This window comes from Peromyscus leucopus, chromosome 5 (assembly GCF_004664715.2).
Source record: "Peromyscus leucopus breed LL Stock chromosome 5, UCI_PerLeu_2.1, whole genome shotgun sequence".
Lineage (NCBI taxonomy): Eukaryota > Metazoa > Chordata > Mammalia > Rodentia > Cricetidae > Peromyscus > Peromyscus leucopus.
The window spans coordinates 107,691,455-107,716,480 of NC_051067.1; the positions used below are offsets into that span (position 1 = coordinate 107,691,455).

Genomic DNA, 25,026 nt, shown 5'->3' on the forward strand with positions numbered 1-25,026 from the left:
AGGTCTCAGTAGATTGCAGATGGGTGAGATAGCATACATGAAATGCTTAGTACAGTTGAAATTCTCTAAATGGAAGCCAGTTTACTAATGTCCATAGTGTCTTTCATCATTTTTTTTCCCTTTCAGTGTTGGGTATTAAATCCAGGTCCCTATGCATACTAATCAAATATATGTCAATTATAATACTGAGCTATTGAGCTAGCTCCAGAAATTTTCATCTTTCTGCCTCTCTCTCTCTCTCTCTGGAAATTTTCATCTCTCTCTCTGTGTGTGTGTGTGTGTGTGTGTGTGTGTGTGTGTGTGTATCAGTGAGAAAGAGAATGTGTGTATATCAGAGAGAATGTGTGTGTGTATGTGAGAGAATGTGTGTGTGAGAATGTGTGTGTGTATGTGAGAGAGAATGTGTGTGTATGTGAGAATGTGTGTGTGTGTGTGAGAGAGAGACAATGTGTGTGTATCAGAGAGAATGTGTGTGTGTGTGTATCAGAGAGAGTGTGTGTGTGTGTGAGAGAGAGAATGTGTGTGTGTGAGAGAGAATGTGTGTATGTGAGAGAGGATGTGTGTGTATGTGAGAGAGAGAATGTGTGTGTGAGAGAGAATGTGTGTATGTGAGAGAGGATGTGTGTGTATGTGAGAGAGAGAATGTGTGTGTGTGTGTGTGTGTGTGTGTGTGTGTGTGTGTGTGTGTGTAGGTGACAGTTGGTGCTCTCCACATGTGAGTGTCAGGTTGTCAGTCTTGCAGCAGGTGCCTTCGCCCACTGAACTCTCCTGCCAGCCCCATTGTGGTTGATGGTTTTGTTTTGTTTTTCCCTGGTACTGTATGTTGGACCTGGTCAAGAACTCCAGCAGTGAGGTATCGCCCCAGCCCTCTTTTTCAATTTTGGTTTTGAGATAAGATTTTACTAAGTTGCCAAGGCTGGTCTTGAACTCACTCTGAGGTTTTCCTACCTCAGCTTCCTGAGTAGCTTGGATTATGGGCCTTGCCCACCAGGCCCAGAAAATGTCATCTTTTAAAGTTGTTCTTCATATTGAACTGTGTGTAGAAAGCTGCCTTGTGTTTTGTGGTTTCTTCAAGGTCACTTCTAGGCATCGCAGAACTCTGATGCCACTGCTTCTCATCAGATAGATGCAGTTGGCCACTCCCTAGAAGGGCTTTGGGATCTAACGCACTAGAGGATAAGTTTGCCGAGTAAGCAAGTTCTCTAGGTCTAATTGTGATCCTGTGCTAAAACTGTATAAATGAGCCAGAGAAAGTTCAACCTCCAGGAAACTTGTTTGCCTCTGACAGTGAGCTGTAGTTTCACATCTCTGATTTTCTTGGCACTTGCGACAGGGTGCCCTTGAAGTGCCGAGTGCCTGTGGAATTTGAAATAGATGCTGAGGTCTTGTGTCAGAGTCACAAGGTCATAGTTAAATGAGTGAGAGTTTGATTTGGCCTGTTGTTTGGCTTTGTAGTATGAGCGTGTTATATGAGCAGCTCTGCCCTGCCTCAGCGCTTAAGCAGCTGTGTGAGGATGTGACTGTGCTGTAAGCGGCTGAAGCCATTGACCCTTACACTGCAGTGGAGCCGAGAGCAGCTGTGTCCATGGGTCCAGTGCACAGCAGGGCCATTCTCTGCCCATCTTGGCATATGGAGAAAACCTGAGAAGTAAAGCTCTAGAAAGAGGTAAGCAATCCTGATTATTGAGAGCTGGAAAGAGGCTTATCCAAACACCCTTCCCTTCCAGAAATCTTAGTATTAGATTGGCTAGGTCATCACTGCACTGATTTTTGATACAGTCTTGCATTGTCAGGGTATTAGATGTCAACATAATGAAACCGTGATGTTTTCATTTGCTGTAAGGAAATAATCTGAGAGACTTTTTCAGGCTACAGGTTTGAAGTGGCCTTTCAGGGCATCATAAGAATGATGGTCAGCCAGACTTAGTGACACACACCTTTAGTCCCAGCCCTTGAGAGGCAGGCAGATATCTGTGGGTTCTAGGCCTGTCTGGTGGTCTGTGGGTTCTAGGCCTGTCTGGTGGTCTGTGGGTTCTAGGCCTGTCTGGTGGTCGCTGCTGCCTGCCACCACCTGGCTTGTTTTTATTTTATGCACTTTGGTGTTTTGCCATGGGTGTTGGATTCCCTGGAACTAGAATTACAGACAGTTGTGAGCTGCTATGTGGGTGCTAGGAATCGAACCCGGGTCCTCTGGAAGAGCAGTCAGTGCTCTTAACCCCTGAGCCATCTCTCCAGCCCCCATATCTGTATTTCTGATGGTCTTAGAGTTGGGCAGCATGACAAAGTGAGGAACATAAAGGAAACCTTGGAAATCTCACTGTCAGCAAGATGGCGTTGCTGTCTACCACTGTTACCATGGAGGACAGTGTGTTCAGCTGTAGTCCTTGGACAGTGGGGTCCCAAGATACTATTTTCTAATGAGAAGCCATAGTTGGGCATGGTGCTGTAAGATTATGGTGCCAGCCACTCGGGGCTGAGACAGAGGTATTGCTTGAGCTTAGGAGTTTAAGACCAGCAAGGGCAATATACACCCCATCTCAAAAAATAATAAGGAAATGAGTAAATAATAAAAACTAACAATTGTGGCAGCACACATCTTTAATTCCAGCACTTGGGAGGCAGAGCCAGGTGGATCTCTGTGAGTTCGAGGCCAGCCTGATCTCCAAATCGAGTTCCAGGATAGGCTCCAAAGCTACACAGAGAAATCCTGTCTCGAAAAACAAAAACAAAACAAAAAAAACAAAACAAAAAAAAAAAAAAAAAAAAAAAAGAACAAAAACAAAAAAACCAGGGCAGCAGGCATTCCAGAGGCAGAGGCAGGCACAGAAGAGAGAGAGAAATCATTAATGATATTAAAAGTTAAAAGCCAGGCATGGTTATACACATCTGTAATCTTAGTACTTGGGAGGCTGAGGCAGGAGGATTCCATGTTCAAAACCAACCTGGCTAAATAGGGAGACCTTATTTCAAAACAACAGAAATGCCCCATAAAAGTTAAAACATAAGAGAAAGTGACATATAAGTGCTCCTGTCCCCAGACAGGGTTTCTCTGTGTAACCCTGGCTGTCCTGGACCTTCGCTCTGTAGCCCAGGCTGACCTTAAACTCACAGAGATCCGCCTGGCTCTACCTCTCGAGTGCTGGAATTAAAGGGGTGCACCATCACCGTCTGGCACATAAGTGCCTTTTAGGAACAAATGCTGATTTTTTTTTAAAATAATTTATTTAACTTTATTTAATGTGTATTGGTGTGAAGACATCAGGACCCAGGGAACTGTCTTTTAGCCATTTGAGATTCTTCTTTTGAGAATTCTCTGTTTAGCTCTGTAGTCCTTTTTTAAATTGGATTGTTCAGTATTTTGATGTCTAGTTTTTTGAGTTATAAGATACTTTGGAGATCAGTCCTCTGTCAGATGTGGGTTTGGTGAAGGTCTTTTCCCATTCTGTAGGCTGTCGTTTTGTCTTATTGAACGGATCTTTTGCCCTACAAAAACTTCTCAGTTTCAAGAGGTCCCATTTATTAATTGTTACTGTCAGTGTCTGTGCTACTGGTGTTATATTTAGGAAGTGATCTCCTGTGCCAATTCATTTAAGAGTACTTCCTACTTTCTCTTCTATCAAGTTCAGTGTAACTGGATTTATGTTGAGGTCTTTGATCCACTTGGACTTGAGTTTTGTGCATGGTGACAGATATGGGTCTTTTTGCCATCTTTTACATGTTGATATCCAGTTATTAATTAAAAAAAAAAACTTTATGGGATACCAGGTGGTGGTGGCATATACTTTTAATCCCAGCACTCAGGAGACAGAGGCAGGTGGATCTCTGTGAGTTTGAGGCAAGTCTGGTCTACAGAGCGAGTTCCAGGACAGCCAGAGCTGTCTAGGGTCTAGAGAGATGGCTCAGTAGTTAAGGGCCCTGGCTGCTTTTCCAGAGGATCCACATTTGATTCTCAGCAACCACATGGCTATTCACAACTGTTTGTAACTCCAGCCCCAGAGAACCTGATGCCCTCTTCTGGTATGCATGGCCACCAGACATGCACGTGGTGCACAGACATACATGCAGGCAAAACATCCATACACATAAAAAGAAATAAATTTAATTTAATTTATTTATTTTTTGGTTTTCTGAGACAGGGTTTCTCTGTGTAGCCCTGGAACTTGCTCTGTAGACCAGGCTGGCCTCAAGCTCAGAGATCCACTGGCCTCTGCTTCCCGAGTGCTGGGGTTACAGATATGTGCCACCACCATTTATATAAAATAAATATGTTTATTTTCTATTTAAAATAAATTTTAAAAATTAATTATTTTAAAATAAAAAACACTACCAACAAAATGGGGCTGGGATACAACTCATGTTGAGCACCTGCCTTGCATGTGTGAGGCCTTTGGATTTAACCTCCTCATAACAAGGACAAAATGTATCTGAGAAGGAGGAGGACCGGCGGAGCAGCTCAGTTGGTAGGTGGAGTGTTTGCCTAGCATGTAGGAAGCCCTGGGTTCAATCCCTAGCACCTTATAAGACGGGGCATGGAGGTGCAGGCCTGTGATCTCAGTACTTTGGAGTAGAGGGAGGAGGATCAGGAGCTCAAAGTAAATGTCAGATGTCTTCTCTATCACTCTCTTTCTTATTTAAAATTTTTTTAGATTTATTAATTTTAATTTATATGCATGAGTGTTTTGCCTGCATGTATGTCTGTGGAGGTCAGAAGAGCACATAGGATCTCTTGGAACCAGCGTTAGGGGTAGTTGTGAGCCACCATGTAGGTAAGAATTGCAGGCCAATGGTCTCCAGGAACTCCTTCCTTCCCTCTCCTCAGAGGATTGCATTTCTGTGTCACAGTGTCCAGCTTTTTACATGGGTGCTGGGCACTCAAACTCAGGTTCCCATGTGTTTAGGACAGATAGTTTACTGACTGAGCCATCCCCCAAGCACTAGTTTCCAACTTAAAAAAATGACTTTTGCTGTGCTGGGTTTGAACGCCGAGCCTCTCGCATGCTAGGTATGAACTCTGACACTAACTGTATTTCCAGCCCTAGTTTTTCATCATGTTAAAGAATGCTGCTGTGAATTTTCTCATGCACATATGAGCAGGCTTTCTCAGACTACCAGCCTCCAAATACAGAGACTTCTTATAGTTATGAATGCTCGGCCTTAGTTTATGCTTGTTTCTTTCTTTCTCTCTTTCTCTTTCTTTCTTTCTTTCTTTCTTTCTTTCTTTCTTTCTTTCTTTCTTTCTTTCTCTCTCTCTCTCTTTCTCTTTCTTTCTTTCTTTCTCTCTCTCTCTCTCTCTCTCTCTCTCTTTCTTTCTTTCTTTCTTTTTTTGGTTTTTCGAGACAAGGTTTCTCTGTGTAGCTTTGCGCCTTTCCTGGAACTCACTTGGTAGCCCAGGCTGGCCTCGAACTCACAGAGATCCACCTGCCTCTGCCTCCCAAGTGCTGGGATTAAAGGCGTGCGCCACCACCGCCCGGCTCTTTATCTATGTTTTGCCTTGGATCTTTTTACCTTTCTTTCCTTCTGTATGTCCTATTTTCCTGCTTCTTCCATGTCTGTCTGTCTGGCCCCAGGCATCTCTCTCTTCAGCCTAGATTCCTCCTCCTACTTATTCTCACTCCCTGCCAGCCCTCCTCTGCCTAGCTATTGGCCATTCAGCTTTTTATTAGGACAATGAGGTGCCTTAGGCAGGCAAGGTGCAACAGCAACACAGTTTTACGTAGTTAAGCAAATGCAGCATAAACAAAAGTAACAGTCTTTACATAGTTACAGTAATATTCCACAGCACTTATCTGTACCCTTAGGAAAGTGGTTTTGTAGTATTGTTTCTAGAAATGAGATTGCTGTGTTAGTCTCCCTGTTGTAGAAAGCAGAGTTCTCTTCAAGTCTGCAGCTGCTCCTGTTCAGAAGTTTTTCTCTAAAATGGCAAGAATTTTTGTCTGGTGTATGTTTGCCTTATGATGATATGATGATGATAAGTACAGTTTAGCAATTACTAATTCTTGAGATTCCTCAGAGATTTCTGTCTTTTTTTCCCCTCCCTTCAATAGGATTTCTCTACGTAGCCTTGGCTGTCCTGGAACTCTGTAGACTCTGTAGACCAGGCTGGCCTCAATCTCAGTGATGCAGAGACTTGCCTGCCTCTGTCTCCTGGGTGCTGGGAATAAAGGTGTGTGTGTCACCACTGCCTGGCTTGGTTCAGGATCTTTATAGGTGAAAGGTTATCTTGCTTTAATGTGGGGGAAAATTGTTGGTATATGGTATTGGAGAGAGGCAATCTTTTCCCACCATTTCGAGACATTTACAAACCTGGCCTCTGTGTCTAGCTAGCTCTTTACTCCTGGTCTTCCATTGAGTTAGGGCTGCAAGCTTGTGGACAAACTTACTTTGGAGTTCAGATAACCTCCCATTGTTGTGTGGAGGATGTTGAACCACCATTGTGGCTTCTTTCTGCCCCTTGAAAATGCCTCAGAGTCTTTCATTGTTCCCCAAAACAAATAGGAATCCAAGTGGACTCCGCTTCTTCCCTCGTTGCTGACAGACAGTGAATGCTTCCTGAGCTCAGCACTTTGCCAGGTACAGAGGGAGTCCTGGAAAGCTGAGAAACAAGCCTTCCTCAAGGAGCTGACCATGGTGTGATGAAGGGCAGTCTAGAGCAGAGCTGTGGAGCAAGGCTGAGCAGCACATGCCTGTAATCCTAGCACTCAGGAGCTTAGGCAGGAGGATTACTGCAAATTAGAAGCCAGCCCAGGTTACATAGTGAGTTCAAGGTCAATTAGGGCTACATAGCAAGACTGTCTAAAAAAGAAGAAAAATAGAATAAAGCTGTGAGCTGCATGACAGAACAGGGCTCTGCAGAGGTGTGTTGAGTCACCACCTTAGTGACATGAGGAACAGTTCAGGCTTTGACTTGCTAAGGTCAAGTTCTGCTGGGCCCAGATACTTCTGAAATCTTGACTGTGCAATGAAAAGATCCTTGGATGGAGAAACACGAGACAGGAGTCCGTGCTTGTCCAGTACAATTTGAGAGGCTTTGGACAAGTCTCCTTACCTCTCTTGGCTGGTCCTTTCTGTAATGTCAGGGAAGACAGAGTTGCCAAGTGCCCACTCCCTCTGCTACTGCCAGCCTGCTTGGCCTTTCCCGGAGGAGTGGCTTCCGTCAGTCTAGGATCTGAATTATAGAGCAGACCCTGGAGAATCAGTCAGTTTCTGTGTTAGCTTTGTGACCTGGTATAACATGACCCTGGGGAGTCTCCCCTGAGGCTGCTTGCCCCCTCATCCTGTCTACTCCAGTACCCATGCTGGCTACTAAGTTGGGCCCATACGCAAGAAAGCTCAAGGACTAGGTTCTTCCCACGTTTTTGCCAGTCTCCACCATTTTCCCTATGTCTTCATTTTCACTCCATCACTTTGGGAAGAGAAGTTAACAGATGTGATTGGAGTTGAGCATTCAGAGACAGAGACAGGTGAATTTCTATGAGTTTGAAGCCAGCCTGGTCTACATAGTTCCAGGTTAGTCAGGGCTACATAGTGATGTGATTGGAGTGTGGAGCTGCTGTGATCATCTGGAGGGTATTACCTATGGCCCCCAGCTTTCGGAGCTGCCACCTTTTCCAATTTCAACCCTTATTTGGATGGTAGAGTGCTGATAGCAGTCTACTGTTACCTCTGAAGTGTTTCTGCTTGGAATAAACATGGGGCTTTATTGCTGACCTCAGATCTTTGTGTACGCTTTGTTTAAAGTGAAAAGTCTGGGTTTTGTTTTTGTTTTTGTTTTTTTTCTTTCTTTTTTTAGGTTTTTTGAGAGACAGGGTTTCTCAGCTGCCCCGGAACTCCCTCTGTAGACCAGGCTGGTTCCAACTCACAGAGATCTGTCTGCCTTTGCCTCCCAAGTACTGGGATTAAAGGCATGCACCACCCCCCTACTGAGGGTTTTTTCTTTATAAACCTTATTTTTCTCATCAAGTGTGTATGTAGAGATAGCTAATTAGTTGTAAATCTAGAGTTACCATTACTCAGCTGGAAGAAGTGATTTCTGAGTGTTCCCACGGTAGATCACCCATGCAGCTTGTATTCCTTCTCCTTAGTGGTAGATGTTGCTTACCATGTGGGTTTGAGGCTCAGGAACCAGAGGCCTGTGCTCTGCCCAAGAACTATCTTCTTCCTGGGTTTCAATACATGTGTTTTCCTGAAGGAAGAGAGGAGTCTGCAAAATTCTTGGTTCATAGTTCTAATCATTGACCTGTATCAGAAGGAATCTACTTTCTGAATGTCTTTGTTTAAACATGATGTTCTAATTTGGGAGGACTGGTCCAGCAATCTGAGTTAAATTCCCAGGACCCACATGGTGGAAAGAGAGAATGAGGTTACTCTGAACTATTCTCTTCTCCTACTTTGCTTTCTCTCTCTCTCTCTCTCTCTCTCTCTCTCTCTCTCTCTCTCTCTCTCTCTCTCTCTCTCTCTCTCTCTCTCTCACACACACACACACACACTCAAACAAACAAACAAATAAATAAATGTAATAAAAATTTTAAAACTTAGCCGGGCGTTGGTGGCGCACGCCTTTAATCCCAGCACTTGGGAGGCAGAGCCAGGCGATCTCTGTGAGTTCGAGCCAGCCTGGGCTACCAAGTGAGCTCAGGAAAGGCAAAGCTACACAGAGAACCCTGTCTCGAAAAAAAAAAAAAAAAAAAAAAAAAAAAAATTTTAAAACTTGAAGATTAAACGTAAGTCTGTGTGGCCTCTCCTGGGTATTGTGGTAATACCAAACCCTGGAGATGAGTTGTTGCCTTTCGTGTAAGGAAAGGTTAACTTTATCCTGCTGAGAACCACATTGGTATACTAAGTAAATCTGAGCTCTTAGTCTGTGTGCTCCAAATTCTTCCTTTATGTCTGGTGGATTTGCTTTGTTTGGTTTTTACCTTTTTTTTTTTTTTTTTTTTATCTCCGTGTGTGTGTGTGTGTGTGTGTGTGTGTGTGTGTGTGTGTGTGTGTGTGTGTGTGTGTAGAGGTCAGAGGTTTTGTCTGTTATGGAGGCAAGAGTGTGAAGGTTAGGGAACAACTTTTTTTTTTCTTGAGACAGGCTCTCACTATATGGCTATGGCTGTCCTGGATCTCACTCTGTAGCCCAGGCTGGCCTCAAACTCACAGAGATCCGCCTGGCTCTGCCTCCAGAGTGCTGGGATTAAAGGCGTGCACCGCCACTGCCCAGCTATAAATTTATTCTTGTTGCTATTTCCTTTTTTTTTTTTTTTTTTTTTAAGATTTATTTATTTATTATGTATACAGTGTTCTGTCTGCATGTATGCCTGCAGGCCAGACAGGGCACCAGATCTCATTTCAGATGGTTGTGAGCCACCATGTGGTTGCTGGGAATTGAACTCAGGTCCTCTGGAAGAGCAGTCAGTGCCCTTAACCTCTGAGCCATCTCTTCAGCCCCTGTTGCTCTCTCATAACTATAATTTTGCTACTGATATGCAAGATATCTGATATGCAACCCATGTGAAGGGTTGCTTGACCCCAAGTTGAGAGCCACTGCTCTGGTACTGCTCACGTCTTTATTTTATTTTATTTTATTTCCAAGACAGGGTTTCTCTATGTAATAGCTGTGGCTGTCCTGGAACTCACTCTGTAGACCAGGCTGGCCTCACAGAGGATCCACCTGCCTCGGCCTCCTGAGCGCTGGGATTACCGCACCCCCCCCAGCTGCTTTAATTCCATCTTTACTTTCCGTCTTTAATTTCATTAAGTCTTTAATTCCATCTCACTGTTGGGCCACTCTGTGATTAGCCCATTTAGATCACTTTGACTATTGTTAGTCCAACCTTACACTTCTTTCTAAACAAAGATGAGATTAACTCTCTCTTTATAAACTATTTGGTAATTCTCCATCACTTCGAAAGAAGGCCTGGTCCTCACTATAACCTGGTTCCTGCTAATCTTCCAAAACTTCATGCTCAACTTTATATCACTATAGTGCCCATTCCCAGGCATACTCTAGACTTCTGGGCCTTGAAATATGTTTACTCTTTCTGTTTGAATCTCCATTCCTTACCTCTGCTGACTTGACTCTTTTTTGGGGGTTGTAGGGAGGACAGAGCTTGAGAATCAAACCCAGGGCCTTGTACATGCTAGAAAAATACCGTGCCATGGAGTATATATATATCTCAGTCTCTCTCTGCTCTCTGTGAATCCAGAGCTCACACTGTAGCCCAGGTTGGCCCTGAACTTTTAGCAATCCTCTTGCCAGTCTCCTGAAGGTTACGATTGCTGTTTGAGCCAACATGCCCCATTACTTGATCAATTCTTGCCTTGCCTAACACCGTGTGTCACTCTACATATGGCAACTACTCTTTCTCAGGCTTAACACTATGCTCTGTTGAAATCCACTATTTACTGGGCATGGTGGAACTTGCTTGTAATTCCAGCATTGGGCTATATATTGAGTTCAAGGCCAGCCCAGGTCACATAAGACTCTTATCTCAAAAAAGGGGAAAAGAGCTCCAGGTTAGTCTGGGCCACATAGAAAGACCCTTTCTCAACCTAGTCTTAACCAATTTCTATAAAAATTATGTTTCTATGTATAGCGGCAATTAATGAGGCAATTCCACATAGTTTATCTGATAGTCCAAAGGGGTTCATTTTGAGTCAACTTACATCAAGCAAAGGGGTTGGTTACGGGATCCAGCAGAGGTGAGGTACAGTCCAACGTGGTTCTCTGGAGAACTCTGACTTGGTTTGCAGTCCAGCATCCAGGATCACGAGGTAGCCTGGAGAGTGAGCACATACACATTTCAGGTCTTAAGGGGTCCCCATCTCAGCCATGTACTGGGTGAGGGCAGGTGCCTAGCAGTTACCTGCTGCCTCCTAGGGACGGTGCTTCAGGGTGAAGCACAGGCAACCACCCCTACACCTATGCTTTTTCTCTTTTAAATTTAATGGTTATTGATCATATCTTATATTTCTGTGTTTTAAAAGGGAAACAATAGGAACTCGAGAGATGGTTCTGCTAAGAGCACATACTACATTTGCAAAGGACCTGAGTTGAGTTCCAGCACCCACACCAGCTGGTTCACAGGCACCTGTAACTTCAGCTCCAGGGCGTCCGACATCCCCTTCTGGTACCTGCACTCATGTGCACATCCCTCCCCCATAATTAAAAACAAAAATCTAGAAGTAGACATTGGAACATTCCTTTAGTTCTGTGTGTAGTCAATAGGTGTTTGGTAAATGTTTCCTTTAGTCATTTTACTACCAAGTCTCTATCAATGAATAGGAAATTCCCAGCTGTCTTCAGTTCCTGGGCCCTTAGAGGGTCAGTGTAGGTAAAAAGGGAATGAGTTCAGTAAAGCGTTAGCACAGTAACGTTAGCACTTCTACCTGTGTGGTGCCGCTTAGAAGGCAGAGGCAATCAGATCTCTGTGAGCCAGCCTGCTCTACATAATGAGTTCCAGGTTAGCCAGGGTACGTAGTTAGGCCCTGTCTCAAAAAGGTGGTATGGGGTGAGCAAGGTATTCTGGTGTACAGCCACCATCATCCCTGTTCTGTCTGAGCTCAAGGTCCCCTCTGTTCTTGAAGCATACATTTGTTTTGGAGCTACCTAGTGACATTGTGCCAAGATTTCTGGTCTCGAGTGCTCTGGAATAGATTTTAGCCATGTGGTAAACTGGGCAAATATGAGACTATGGAACAGGGTAACTGCCAAAGAGAAGACTGTACATGAGGAAGGCTGTAGAAACCACACAGGAAAGAGCGAAATAAAAACAGACACCAGGTAGTTTTGCTGCTGTATTGGGTCCACCTCTGTAGGAAGATAACGACTGGGAAGCTCACCATAGAGACCTTGGAGAAACAGCTTTCTGAGTTCTTATGGGTGCAGATGCTGGAAGAGGTCTCCAGCATTCTGCACCACTGTTTCAGAAAAGATGAGTCACAATAATGAGGAGTGATTTTAACATTTAGGAAATATGACTTCAGCTAGAAGGGCCAGGAAGACTAAAGAGGATATGAAGGACCCAACAGCTGTGCCTGGTGAATATTCTTGCCCCCTGTTAGACTTGAAGAACAGCATGAGACTGAGATCTAGGGAAATGTAAGGCAACGCCCTGAGACCTGGTCTTTTTCCTAGACCCTCCACTGAGATTGAAATCCAAGGGTTTTTTTTTTTTTGGTATTGTTTTGTTTGGTTTTTTCAAGGCAGGGTTTCTCTTTGTCCTGGAACTTGCTCTGTAGACCAGGCTGGCCTCGAACTCACAGAGATCCGCCTGCCCCTGCCTCCTGAGTGTTATGTGTGCAGGTGTTTTGCCTATATGTATGTCTATGTACCATGTGTGCCTGGTGCCATAGGAGGCTAGAAGAGGACATCAGGTCTCCTGGAACTGGGGTTACAAACAATTGTGAGTTGCCATATGAGTGCTAAGAATTGAACTCTGGTCCTCTGGAAGAGCAGCCAGTGTTATTAAACTGCTGAGCCATCTTTTCATTCCCTACTCTTAACTTCTTAAGAAGTCAAAGACATCCTTTTGCAGGGTATTGTGTCCATCAATTTTTGTTACTTTGTTTTTGGACAGAGTCGAGTAGCATTGGATGGCCCATTATGTTGCTTTGTAGACCAGACTGTCCTTAAACTTGCATGATCTTCCTACCTCTGCCTCTAGAGTCTAGAATTACAGATGTGCACCACTGTTGTCCTTCAGGGTTATCCTGACTATACTGACCCTCTCTTCTGTTTGCATAGGTGTAGACGGGGCACTGCCTACAGAGCAGGTCCTGCCAGCCTCGCTGGAGAGGATGCCCCCGTGTCCGTGATGGGCTGTGGGACAAGCAAGGTCCTTCCTGAGCCACCCAAGGATGTCCAGCTGGATCTGGTCAAGAAAGTGGAGCCCTTTAGTGGCACTAAGAATGATGTATACAAGCACTTCATCACAGAGGTGGACAGTGTTGGCCCTCTCAAAGCTGGGTTCCCAGCTACCAGTCAGTATGCACCTCCTTGCCCTGGTGTTCCCACTACTGGCCACACAGAGCCTCCCTCAGAACCACCACGCAGGGCCAGGGTCGCAAAGTACAGGGCCAAATTTGACCCACGTGTGACAGCTAAGTATGATATCAAGGCCCTGATTGGCCGAGGCAGCTTTAGCCGAGTGGTACGTGTGGAGCACCGGGCAACCCGACAGCCATATGCTATCAAGATGATTGAGACCAAGTACCGAGAAGGGCGGGAGGTGTGTGAGTCTGAGCTCCGAGTGCTGCGCCGGGTGCGCCATGCCAACATCATTCAGCTGGTGGAAGTGTTTGAGACACAGGAGCGTGTATATATGGTGATGGAGCTGGCCACTGGCGGCGAGCTCTTTGACCGGATTATTGCCAAAGGTTCTTTCACTGAGCGGGATGCCACAAGAGTGCTGCAAATGGTGCTGGATGGTGTCCGGTACCTGCATGCCCTGGGCATCACACACCGAGACCTCAAGCCTGAGAATCTCCTCTACTACCACCCGGGCACTGACTCCAAGATCATCATCACTGACTTTGGCTTGGCCAGTGCCCGAAAGAAAGGTGATGATTGCCTGATGAAGACCACCTGTGGCACACCTGAGTACATTGCTCCTGAGGTCCTGGTTCGAAAACCCTATACCAATTCCGTGGATATGTGGGCACTGGGTGTTATTGCCTACATCCTACTCAGTGGCACCATGCCCTTTGAGGATGACAACCGTACCCGGCTGTACCGGCAGATCCTCAGGGGCAAATACAGTTATTTGGGGGAGGTGAGTTTGTCTTGCTTCTGTTCCAGGAATGTTAGGGGCGCCCCTCAGTGGGAAGGTATAACCTCTAACTCGTGGTCAGTGGGATTTGCTTTCAGGGTACTGCTCATGGAGGCTAGTGTAGAAATGACAGGGTCCAGCAGAGTGCCCTGGTTTAGATTCCCCTAAACGTAAGCTTTGAGGTGAGGACTTGGGAGCAGAAAATTTATGTGGGAGGTGGTTAAGTAAAGACGGGGAAAGTGATCAGGAAAAGATGCAGGAAAGAGGTCAATCTAATGAACAAGTACATTAAGAAATGGGCTGGTCTCCATATCAAGTTCCAGGCCAGCTAGTGAGAACCTGTCTCACACAGAACAAAAGAAGTGGGCTGGGACTGGGAAGATGGCTCAGCTGGTTACATGCTTGCCATGTAAGCACAAGGACCTGAGTTCTGATCCCCAGAACCCAGGTAAAAGAGTTGGATGTAGTGGCATGCACTTGTCATCTGAGTACTGGGGAGCCAGTGGTGGGAGGATCCCTCTAGCCAAATTGCTGGGTTCCATATTCAGTGAGAAACCCTGTCTCAAAAAATAGGGTGGGGAATGATAAAGGAAATCACCCTTTGACCTCATCATACATATGCATGTGTACCTGTACATACACACATGAATGCATGTACACCCAGACACCACACACAAAGTGAACTGCCACTTGGGCTACCACTGTGGAATACTGGAAATTAGTCCCACTTTCAGCCTTGTGAATAATTATGTGGAATGTGTCATAGAAACATATCACCAAAGAGCAAGTGTGTGTGTGTTTAAGTGTAACTACTGTACCTTATGAGTAAAGAATTTCTTTTGCGTGAAGTGGGGACTGGAAAGATGGTTCTGTGTTTCAGAGTGCATATTGCTCTTGTGGAGGTCCTGGGTTCCATTCCCAGCACCCATGTTGGTCAGCTTACAACCACCTATATAACTCCAGCTCCAGGGACCCACCTCTGTGGGCAACAGCACACACATGCACATACCTCCACACACACACATATTCATAATTAACAGATGAAAAATCTTTAGAGCCAGGTGGTGGTGGAGCACGCCTTTAATCCCAGCACTCGGGAGGCAGAGGCAGGAGGATCTCTGTGAGTTCGAGGCCAGCCTGGGCTACAGAGTGAGTTCCAGGAAAGGTGCAAAGCTACACAGAGAACCCTGTCTTGGAGCAGGGAAAATCTTTAGAATTTCTTTTTGGCATTAAATCCCTTATGTTTCTTGCTTGTCTCGAATGTTAACAAGTACTGGATAAAGCCCTCAAGTAGAGAGGCAGAAGATGCAGGCGCTGGCTGTGGGAAGCTGTGACTAGGCCTAGTAGCTGCAGGTGAACTCAGAGGTGAATGTGGGGTAGTGTTTCTCTGGTGTCTGTTCCACTGAGTATCATATAAGCTAGAATGAATGTGCCCTATGCTCAGGAACAGTTTCTTATCTCTGTTTAGTTTTGCCAGACAACAATAAGGACCCCATGTGTCCTCATCTTTTGATTTTTAAAAGCGAAACCAGATCTGATCTTAAGATGTTAGAAGTTAGTTTGCTTTTGTTTTGAGACAGTCTCATATAGCTCAGACTAGCCTCACACTCAATATATAACCAAGGCTGGCCCTTCAACTTTTAATCCTCCTGCCTCTGTTTCTTAAATGCTGGGATTACAAGCATGCACCACCATACCTAGCTTTAGCTCACATATTTAAATGGTAAGTTATATGCCAACAAATGCTAAGCATGTGCCAAATTCAAATAGCAACCTATCCAGTTTGTGTATCCAGGTCCATGGATGCTTCTGACACTTGCAAAAAATATTGTCAGATTTTAGCATTGCTGGTTGCTAAAGGGAGGTGCGAAGAGAGTCATTGCTGGTTGCTCTTCAGAAGGATGCTGACTGGGTAGGAGATGAGGCTGACCACAGTGGACTGCAAATTCGGCAAGCTGGAGAGTGCCTGTGTGCTTGTGGAAGAGTGTGCCGTGCCTTGTGAGGAACAGGAGCCGAGATTTACAAGACTGTAGGACTCTGCCAAGACAGAGTGCTCTCCTCAGGGCCGGGGCTGCCACTGTGCTGCTATTGTTGTCTTTGCCTCTTTTTGTTGTTATTTGACTTTGATTTGTTTTACTTCTTAATGCTTTATTTATTATTGTGTATGTGCATAATGTGAGTGTGTGGGTATGTGCATGCCACAGCATGTATGTAGAGGTCAGAGGACAACTTTGTGGAGTAGATTGTCTCTTCATACCTTTGTGTAGATTCTGGGAATCAAACTCAGATCATGCTTTACCTACTGAGCACATTTAAGTGCCCCTTTGCTTTGTTTTTTTTTTTTTTTTTTTTTTTTTTTTTTTTTTTTGAGGGAGAGTCCCATGTAGTCCAGACTGACCTGAAGTTCTATGTAGCTAAGGATGGCCTTGAACGGCTAATCTTCCTGCCTCTACCTCCCAAATTCTGGGATTAGAGGTGTGCATCGCCACTGTCAGCTGCCATTTCTGCCCTTTTTTTTTGTACCTGCACAGAAGGGAAGGCGCTCTGGGATCAACTGTCTTCTGTGACCTCGCTTTTCTCCCAGGGCTTTGGACCTGGCCTCACTCATCCCCATCACCTGGCTCAGGACAGTGTTCCTTGTCACTGGACACCAGGGCCTCACATCACTCACTCTGTTTCATGCTCTATCAACCTCTATCCCTGGTAGTTTGCAGATGAAGTTGTGGGGTTAGTCAAGGATGTCCCTTTCTCAGGAATGGAGCTGCTCTCTAGGGGGTTCCCAGGTGATATGTTTCTAAGGTGGCAATGATTTGAGGACAGAAACCTTCCTCTTCAGTGCAGCTCTGTCACAGGCACCATTTACAAGAGGGTGATAACTGTTTACGCTGACACCTGTGTATGGTCTCTGGAGTAAAGGGTTGTTATAGAACACCTGGTACTTTCCACAGGGTGTCAACATCATGGAAAGTTCATGCCTGCTCTGTTCTTTGGAGATTTGAAGTGAATAGGTATGTGATTCAAAAATTGATCCTCACATGCTTGTGCTAACAGCGGAGGATGCCACAGGTCAGCCAGAGAATCCTGTGGAGGCACTCAGAAAGTTCTGTGGTCTTGATAGGAGGCTCAGGGACTGCATTAGGTTAGAGCTGAAGCTGATGCTTTACCTAGAGCATGACTGTCTGAAAGCTGAAAGGCTACTTCTATTCTGAGCTTTGTACGGTGCCTGGGGGTCCCTCCAGATGACGGGGCAGCATGGAGCTTAGCTAGAGGAGGGAGGGAGAGAGAGTAGGTGTTTCCCAAGTGGAAAGACTTGAGAAATCTGTAGGGACACCTAAGAATCTCTGATCCTGGCAGTTGTTGATCAAGCAGTTTATTTAATTGGAGCTTGCACAGTCTGGCTACCTAGCTATTGATAATCTGAGCATGGGGGAATAACAGGTGAGCAGAGTAGGGGTGTACTCAGGCCTCCTGCTTCTGCTGGAATTCAAAGACTAGAACCAGAGATTCTGCTCTGCTCCGCTGGAGTCATGGGCCATGAGGCTGGACTCTTAGTGTGAGCTGGACTCTTATTGTGAGCGTAGGAGCTGGGCAATACCCAGTCTTTGCCTCCACGAACCTCTAGTTGGAGTTGAATGCATTAGTTCCCAGTTCAGAGTCAAATTCCTGGCAGACTCTGGTCATACTTTTCTGCTAACATGAGCTTGGCTGACCCCCAGAACAGATCTACTATCTATCCTTTGTGGGAAGCTTTGAAGCGATTTGTCTGGGTGTTGCCTGGGAGAAGTGGATTCCTTGCTAGATCTGATCCTCTGTGTGGAGACCAGTTCTCTTTTTGTTCTGCTGGTTACTGCCTACCCACAAGCATATCTGGGAAAAATACAAGAGACATGAAAATCTGTACCCCATCTCTGTGGATCTGGAAGTTGCTTGAGGAGAGAGAATTAGAACAGGAAATGGCGGCAGGATGAATCCTGTTTGGCAAGCACATGTCCCCAGAGACCTGGCATAAAGAGTCATTGGGTGTGGGCGGTCTAGAACATGGGCTGTGTGTCTCAGGTCAGGTTGCTGGGCCCGGCCCTCTCACACCAGCCATCTATTGTGTGTTGTGTGATGCATGCTTGTCTCCATGCCTGCTAATGGAGCAAGGCCTACCAGAGAAACTTGCCTGGTTGGTGAGGGGATGCTGCCATGAAGAGAGAGGAACTCCCGTTGTGAGCTCAGTGAGGTGTGGCAAAAGGCATTTCCTCACTATAGAGTAAGTCTCGTGGTCCTGGTGCCTTTCTAGGGAAGTTTTCCTGTATTCTGTCCCTCACAGTGGTGTTTGCTGTGCACCAAGCCCTGTCTGGTGTCCTTATTCCTTGCAGGGTTTGTCTACACAGCCAACAGAAGGCTCCTGCATAGGTAGACTCCGAAAAGGGAACCTGACTGACTGAGCTCCAGGGGTGAAATAGAAGGACTGTGTGAGAGAGTTGAGCCGCAGTGAAGGGGGCTGAGGGTTTGTTTTGGGGAACCCTGTGCTGCTGAGACCCCCAGCTTCTTGACAGGACAAATGTGGCAGAAGGTGTTCCAGGAGATGCCTAATTAATTGGATGGTGTTAGAATGACCTCAGCCTGGCTCTTGGGCCTGTTGGAGACGGAGGCTCTGTGTGGTTAGGAGAGTGATGCCGAAGCCCAGCTCTGCAGGAGGAGCCTCAGTGTTGAGGGCAGATGGAGAGGCTGCTGGACCACCCTCTGTGACCTCCTTCATAGACCTCCTTCATAGATGGGGCCCCGTGCTCTTCCACAATCCTGACGTGATACTCCAGTCCAAAGTCCAGGCTCAGGCTGCACCCCATGTGTACATCCCACAGGCCCCAGACATTTTCTTCATTCACTCAGCACAGTGAGCTTTTGCTTAAGCTATTCTATTTCTTCTTGGTGTTGACCTTGGATATTTATCAGCTATAAAAGGTCCAGTTCAAAGATTGTGGTGACACACACATCTTTAATCCTAGCACTTGGGAGGCAGAGGAAGGCGGATCTCTGTGAGTTCAAGCCTAGCCTGGTCTACAAAGGGAGTTCCAGGACAGCCAGAGCTACACACAGAGAAAACCTGTCTTGAAAAAACCGGAAAAAAAAAAGATTGCTTTCTTTAGGAATAATGCTGGCCGCTGCCATTGTGTAGAGCCTACCATCGTGCAGAGATACAAGGTACTGAGCTGGGTGTGCTATCTAGCATCTCCAGTTCCCACATTTTACACATAGGGAAACTGAGGCTAGTGTGGTTAAGTGATTGCCAGCGATTTCACACGAACGGGCAGCAGACCTGGGATTGGATTGTAAGCTGTCTTGGCTTCAGGGGCTGCATTCTCCTTTCCTGGCAGCACACGCCTCAGCATGTTGCTAGGGTCTGTTTCAGTGCTTCCTTGAATGTTGTGTGCGGACACACTTCTCCTTGCTTGACCTATGAGGTTCTAGAGGACACTGTGTGTCAACACATATGCCCCCCACAGCCCTGACTTAGCACACCATAGGACCTATTTCAAAGTTTGCTGTGTTGAACTGGAGTATTTATTTATTTATTTATTTATTTATTTATTTATTTATTTATTTATTTTGTACACAGAAGAGGGTGCCAGATCTCATTACAGATGGTTGTGAGCCACCATGTGGGTGCTGGGAATTGAACTCAGGACCTCTGGGAGAATAGTCGGTGCTCTTAACCTCTGAGCCATCTCTCCAGCCTGAACTGGAGTATTTATAAGTGATGATTAGTAGGAATGTTCTTCTGGTTTCTTCTAAGGGAAGTACAAGTAGTCACTGGTGATGCCCTGGGAAGGGTCCCAAATGCAGCTGCTGTTAGGCAAGATGAAGCAGAGACCTTGCTGGTGGTGTGCTTAGGAGACTGCTGGCCGGAGCTGCCTGTGGGCCCAGACAGAAGGGTTCACAGAATGCCAGGAGTGAATGTGCTCATCACGGAGGGGGCAAATACAGGACACTGAAAGAAGAGGAAATGCATGCAGATGGTTAATATTGCAAGAGAATTCTGAGTTTACCCTGTTTAGAGGTGCTGATAAAGAAGATAGTGTGGAAGTGATGGGGAACATATTGCTGAGGGCAAGGAAGGCCTGTATGAGGGTGAAGACACAAATCCACCCCAAGAGGTGAACTTCCTGTAACAGGAGAAGACCTCAGGAGGCTGGAGGAGCTGTTTTTAAAGGAGTGAACACAGGATGTGAGTCATCTGTGGATTCATACTGAAGCCTAGTTGGGGTTCTCTCCCTCAGAGCTGCTGTGCTTCGCTTGACAAGAAATGTGACAGTCCTTGGCCTGATGTCATTGCTTTTGTCAAGGGTTCTATTCCTAGAGGCAGGATGTATGAAGAGGCTCTTGGAGGATTGATGGCAGAATGCTGGGGCCATCAGCAGTTGTGCTGTCTTTCGAATTTAGAAGCCTGAATTGCCATCCTCCTCCACTTGGGCATTCTGAGCTGTGAGTGAGCCTGGGTGACTACCCCAGGAACAGGTGGGCTTGGGCAGAGGCTCACAAAGCCTTTTTCAGGAGAATAAGTGCCTCTGAGCAGGTGACAGAGTTGGTGGGAGAAGAATTCCACCCTGCTTCTGCCTGGGGAATATGGGATGGTGGGAGCCGCTCTCCCAGGGATGGGTCTCTGGTCTGTATGCCAGCCATCCTTCTGCTTGGGCCAAGGTTCTTGAGGAGCAGCGAGATGCACTAACACCATTTAGTTCTGGTCACCCTGTAATAAGATGAGTTCTCAAAGTCAGCTCTTCCCTGACCCTCTCTTCACCTCACCCTTCCTCGCTTCTTTTTCTCATAGCTCTTGCACTCAGGGTTACATGATGGTTTTCCCAAATTTATAGCTGCCATGGCAAGAAGACACAAAGAAGGGACACCTGGACTTGGCTCAGCACCAGTACTTGGACAATATGGGATGGCAGGATGAAGAGATGAATCGTTTCCTTTTTTGGTGTTTCGAGACAGGGTTTCTCTGTGTAGCCCTGGCTGTCCTGGAACTCACTTTGTAGACCAGGCTGGCCTCAAACTCAGAGATTCGTCTGCCTCTGCCTCCCAAGTGCTGGGATTAAAGGTGTGCATTTCACTACCGCCCAGCGTGACTCAGTCTTCTATTCCATGGGATCTGAACCACATTGGAATGGACCTCAGTTTTGCCCAAAACTGCATGCACTAGATGTAAACAAACTAGACTGCTGTTACCCTCCAACAGGCCTTCCTTAATGTCTAGCAACATGTATCACTGAAAGATGGCCTTGTTTGGGCCACTGGGTATGGGCAGTGGATTCTCAATGGCTGGAGGGAGACCTGTCCTTGGTTGGAATCCTCACTTAGGGAGATAAGGGCCATTCTTTATGTGATGGGGCAGGAGGCAGGCTCCACGGGAAAGAGGAACAGAGCCCCATCATGTGCTACCTCTTGGGCTGCAGGCTCCAGAGTCTAATCCTTTAGGCATTCTTCTGTTGCTGCTGCCCTGGTTACACACTCCCCAGAGAGCGGTACCTTAGCTGTAGTGATAGAGGCAGCTGCCATCCCGGACACTGCTGCATTTAGCCCTTCCTACAGAAAGGCCTTGCTCCAAACACTCCAGCAACCGTCAGCCTTGGCTAGAGCCACCTCTCATCTTTGCCATTTCCATTTCCAGCCCTCAGAGGCCGGCCCTCCAGCAAAAGGGAGTAACATGGCTGCGCTCAGGTCATTCCCTGTGCATGAGTGGTCCCGTCCCTCTCCTCTTCGCTGTCTGTCTTCACCCGGATAGTACCTCCTTGTCATAGGCTCTGTTGCTTCTAGGCTCTCTAGTTCTGGGAGCTGCCAGACTCTCATCTCTCCCACATTCTGACTTCTTCAGATTCACTCACGGCCTCATACACTCCACTCCCTCTGCCTCGACTAAGATAGATGCTAACTCTATTGGGTGATGGTTATGGTGACCTACCTGGTCCACCTGTCCCCTGTTGGCCATACCTCTGCATACCCCCCTTCCCCTCTTAGGCTCTCACCTCCCAGGGCCACTCTTTCTGCCTAGAATGCCTTGTTTTCTCTGTGTCCCAGTACATGCATGCTACCCCATATTGGGCTCTGGTCCAATGCTGTCTGGTCCAATGCTGTCTGGCTCACTTAAGCAGAAAGCTGAGTTACCTTCATCTCTTTACTTATCCTGCTATTCAGTGTTGACCAAGTACTGGTCCTGAACTAAATCCTGCTGTAACTAGGGTTTTAGGGACACAGACCTCCAAAGACAGAGACCACAGCATCTGTGAGTAAGATTCTAACAGCCACTGAGGCTCCATACCACTTCAGAGTTAAAATGGAGGGCTGGGTGTGTATCTCAGTTGGTGGAGCCTTCCCTAGCATACCTGATCCCCCGTGTTTGATCCTGAGCACTACATATATCAGGAGTGGTGTATACCTTGGGGTGGAAACGGGAGGATCAGAAGTTCAAGGTCAGCCGGGCGTTAGTTCCTCATGTTTTATTTCATTGCTGCTTCATAACTGTAATTTTGCTGCTGTTATGAATTGTAATATAAATATCTGATATGGTTGAGAATCTCTGGGCTAAGATCAAATGCAAATTTCAGGGCTGGAGATGATCCACTTGCCTAGTATGCTCGAAGCACTGCAGAAACAAACAAAATACCAAAACTGTTTTCAGCTGAATGCAGCTGAGGATGTCAGGTCAAGTGGTAGGGTCACTTGAGCCCAGGAGTGTGAGACTGACCTGAGAAACACTAAGAACTGTCTCAAAACAAAAACAAAAGCAAAGCCCAGCAAGGCATGATGGTACACACTTAGAATTCCAACACCCAGAGGCTGAGGCTGACCTGTGAGACCTTGTCCTACAAACTCCTTGAAACCTATGTTCTTTTTCTGTGTTTAGACTGGCCTTCCATATCCTCTTCTTGGCTGCTCACTCCTTCCCTAGCCACTGTGGAGCCTCAGGGTTGGGAGGGATCCCGGTGTTGCTGTCTTAATCAGCGGATTCACCAGTGTCCAAACCTTTTCGAAAACCCTGACCTTGGGGGCAGCTTCTGAGTGTGTTGTCATTATTGTTACAATGGGAGTTCTGCTCTCCTGAGTAAACCCAGAGCTCTATTTCCCAGAATTTCTTCTGTGCCCTTTTCTCGGCTTTGATTCAGGCCCACGTAAGTACAGAGAGGAGGCCTTTGAGGGTGGGAATACTGGGTCTGAAAATATAAAAATACCTCTTGAGACAAAGCTGAGGGAAGAGCTGAGTCATGTTAGCAAGCCCGGCTTTGTTCATTCCTCCCCTGGCTGCTGTGCAGCAGGACGACCCTCTTATCCCAGACTCATGGGATGAATAAGGAACCTCAGGGGTCAGGCGGGCAGCTAGAATATCATCACATCCTCTGCCTCACATGCAGCCAAGGAGTGAAAAGAGATGGGAAGCCATGTTCTTAAAATCCAGAACTTTCAAAATTAGGAGACACTTAGAATTATGTTGTGGTGTTCAGTCTCTCCATGTTGAAAGTTGGGAGGATGTGAGTTCTCTTAGGTCATACAGAGAAGTGGAATTGGTCACTGGGCTCATAGCCTGACACTATCCTGTCACTCTGATGCCATCCAGAAGAGACCTGGGCCATTGGTCTTGTAGTCTCACTTGAGAGTGGTCAGCCTTCTGCCAGAGGAAGTCTGAGGCAGCAGGTGATCAGGATCTGCTGCCAGAAGGAAGCAGCTTTCCCATCCCTATGTAGCCTAGGCTGGATAGGTGCTCCAACCTCATACCCTTAGCTTTCAGGCTCAAAGTGAGGCTATATCATGTCCTTGGGAAATGTCCTTGCTATCCCACTCAAGTAGAAGGGACAGAGAAAAAGGGAGACACATTCTCTGAGCTGGAACACAATGCCTTTGTATATTGGTGCCTCTCCCTCTAGGAGAGAGTTGGAGTCCACAGAGGAATGACTTTGCCCAGGAGAAAAGTAGGGGATAATGAGGGGAAATTGGTGAGTGGGTGCTTAGGGAGTGGTCCCTCCCACTCTTTACAGTTGTCTCCTGCGCTGTTATAAACTCAAGAATAGGTACTTTAGCTGCAAGGGAACAAGGTCTTTGCGAGTCTGTGTACGAGGGAAAAAGGCAGCCCACTTGATGGTCAGACTCAGAGTGACAGTGATTACCTTCCTCCCACAGCCTCAGCCCAGCGCCCAGCCCCACCCATGCAGTGTCCAGAGACTCATGGAGAGTATGGGCTAGGAGCATATATATTGAAGCTGTCTTCTAGTCTCCTGATTGTCTGCAGGCAGAGCTAACTGACCTCTTCCTGCTGGCCCTCACCCTGTCCTGTGTCTCCTAGCTGTCCAGACACAGGTAGAAACAAATGGGAGACTAACCAGCTGCTAGTTGGGACCTGTCCCATCTGTCAGCCACCTGAGGCCCATGAATGTCCCTGTCTGACTACAAGGATATATACTAAGGTCAGAGTTCTGTCCTTTAGCCCGAGAAAGCAGTTAGAACTTTGGGAACTGAAGGCTGTATCTGTTTAATCATTTTTCTTTTTCTCATGTCCAGAATACCTCCTGACCGGTCAGTCATAGCCTGGCAGACATACTTAGGCTTCAGAGAAGCAGATGGGATGGGCTTCAGGTAATGGGAGGTGCTAGATTAGACATGAGTCCAGAAGTGGGACTGTGGAAGATATAGGAGACCTTACCTTTCTGAGTAATGTGGGAGGTCTAGGTAAACCTTTCAAAGGTCACTCAACTGGAGGTCACCCCAAGCCCCAGCTTTACTGTCTGCAAGCTGGACAAGGACTACTTTCCTGGGATCAGCCTGCTTAACTTCCTACTGCAATTTTTTCTAACACACAAAGGTTAGATAGACTGAGTCACATTGGCTTGGGGACCACTACCAGCATAGTGCTCCCAGCTCTTCCAAGATGGGGAGTGTTGGGGGCCTTCCATAGAGCTGGCTGGCCTGCAGACAAATGAGTCCATTGGCATTCTGTACACAGTGGCACGGACACAATAATTGATGAGGCGAGAGTCTGGGGGAGTAGGAAGGATGGATCAATCTGGCTCGCTTTGTACTAACAGACTGAGCGCCTGACAGGCAGCAGGGGTTAGTGCCTGGTGCGTGCCTGTGCTGCTCTGGAGATGGAGATGTTTAAACTCACTGTGCAGGTCTGGTGAGAGGCCCTTCTAAGACAGCATCAGACTGGTGGCAAGCTGCAGGAGTCCATGCTTTAACTGGGTGAGGATCTGAAGTGAGAAAGCCTCCAATTCATCCTTGTTTAGGCTTCTAGCTT

The 25,026-nt window shown here is 46.6% G+C and overlaps 1 protein-coding gene across 1 annotated transcript in view; it reads left to right on the forward strand.

Annotated features, from left to right (window-relative positions):
• Positions 1-25,026, forward strand: part of Pskh1 (protein serine kinase H1) — a 32,937-nt gene that overhangs the window by 2,893 nt on the left and 5,018 nt on the right. The window contains exon 2 of the mRNA XM_028854298.2: positions 12,731-13,757. Within this exon, the coding sequence (XP_028710131.1) occupies positions 12,801-13,757 (957 nt within the window). The 5' untranslated portion in view covers positions 12,731-12,800. The remainder of the gene's footprint in view (positions 1-12,730; positions 13,758-25,026) is intronic.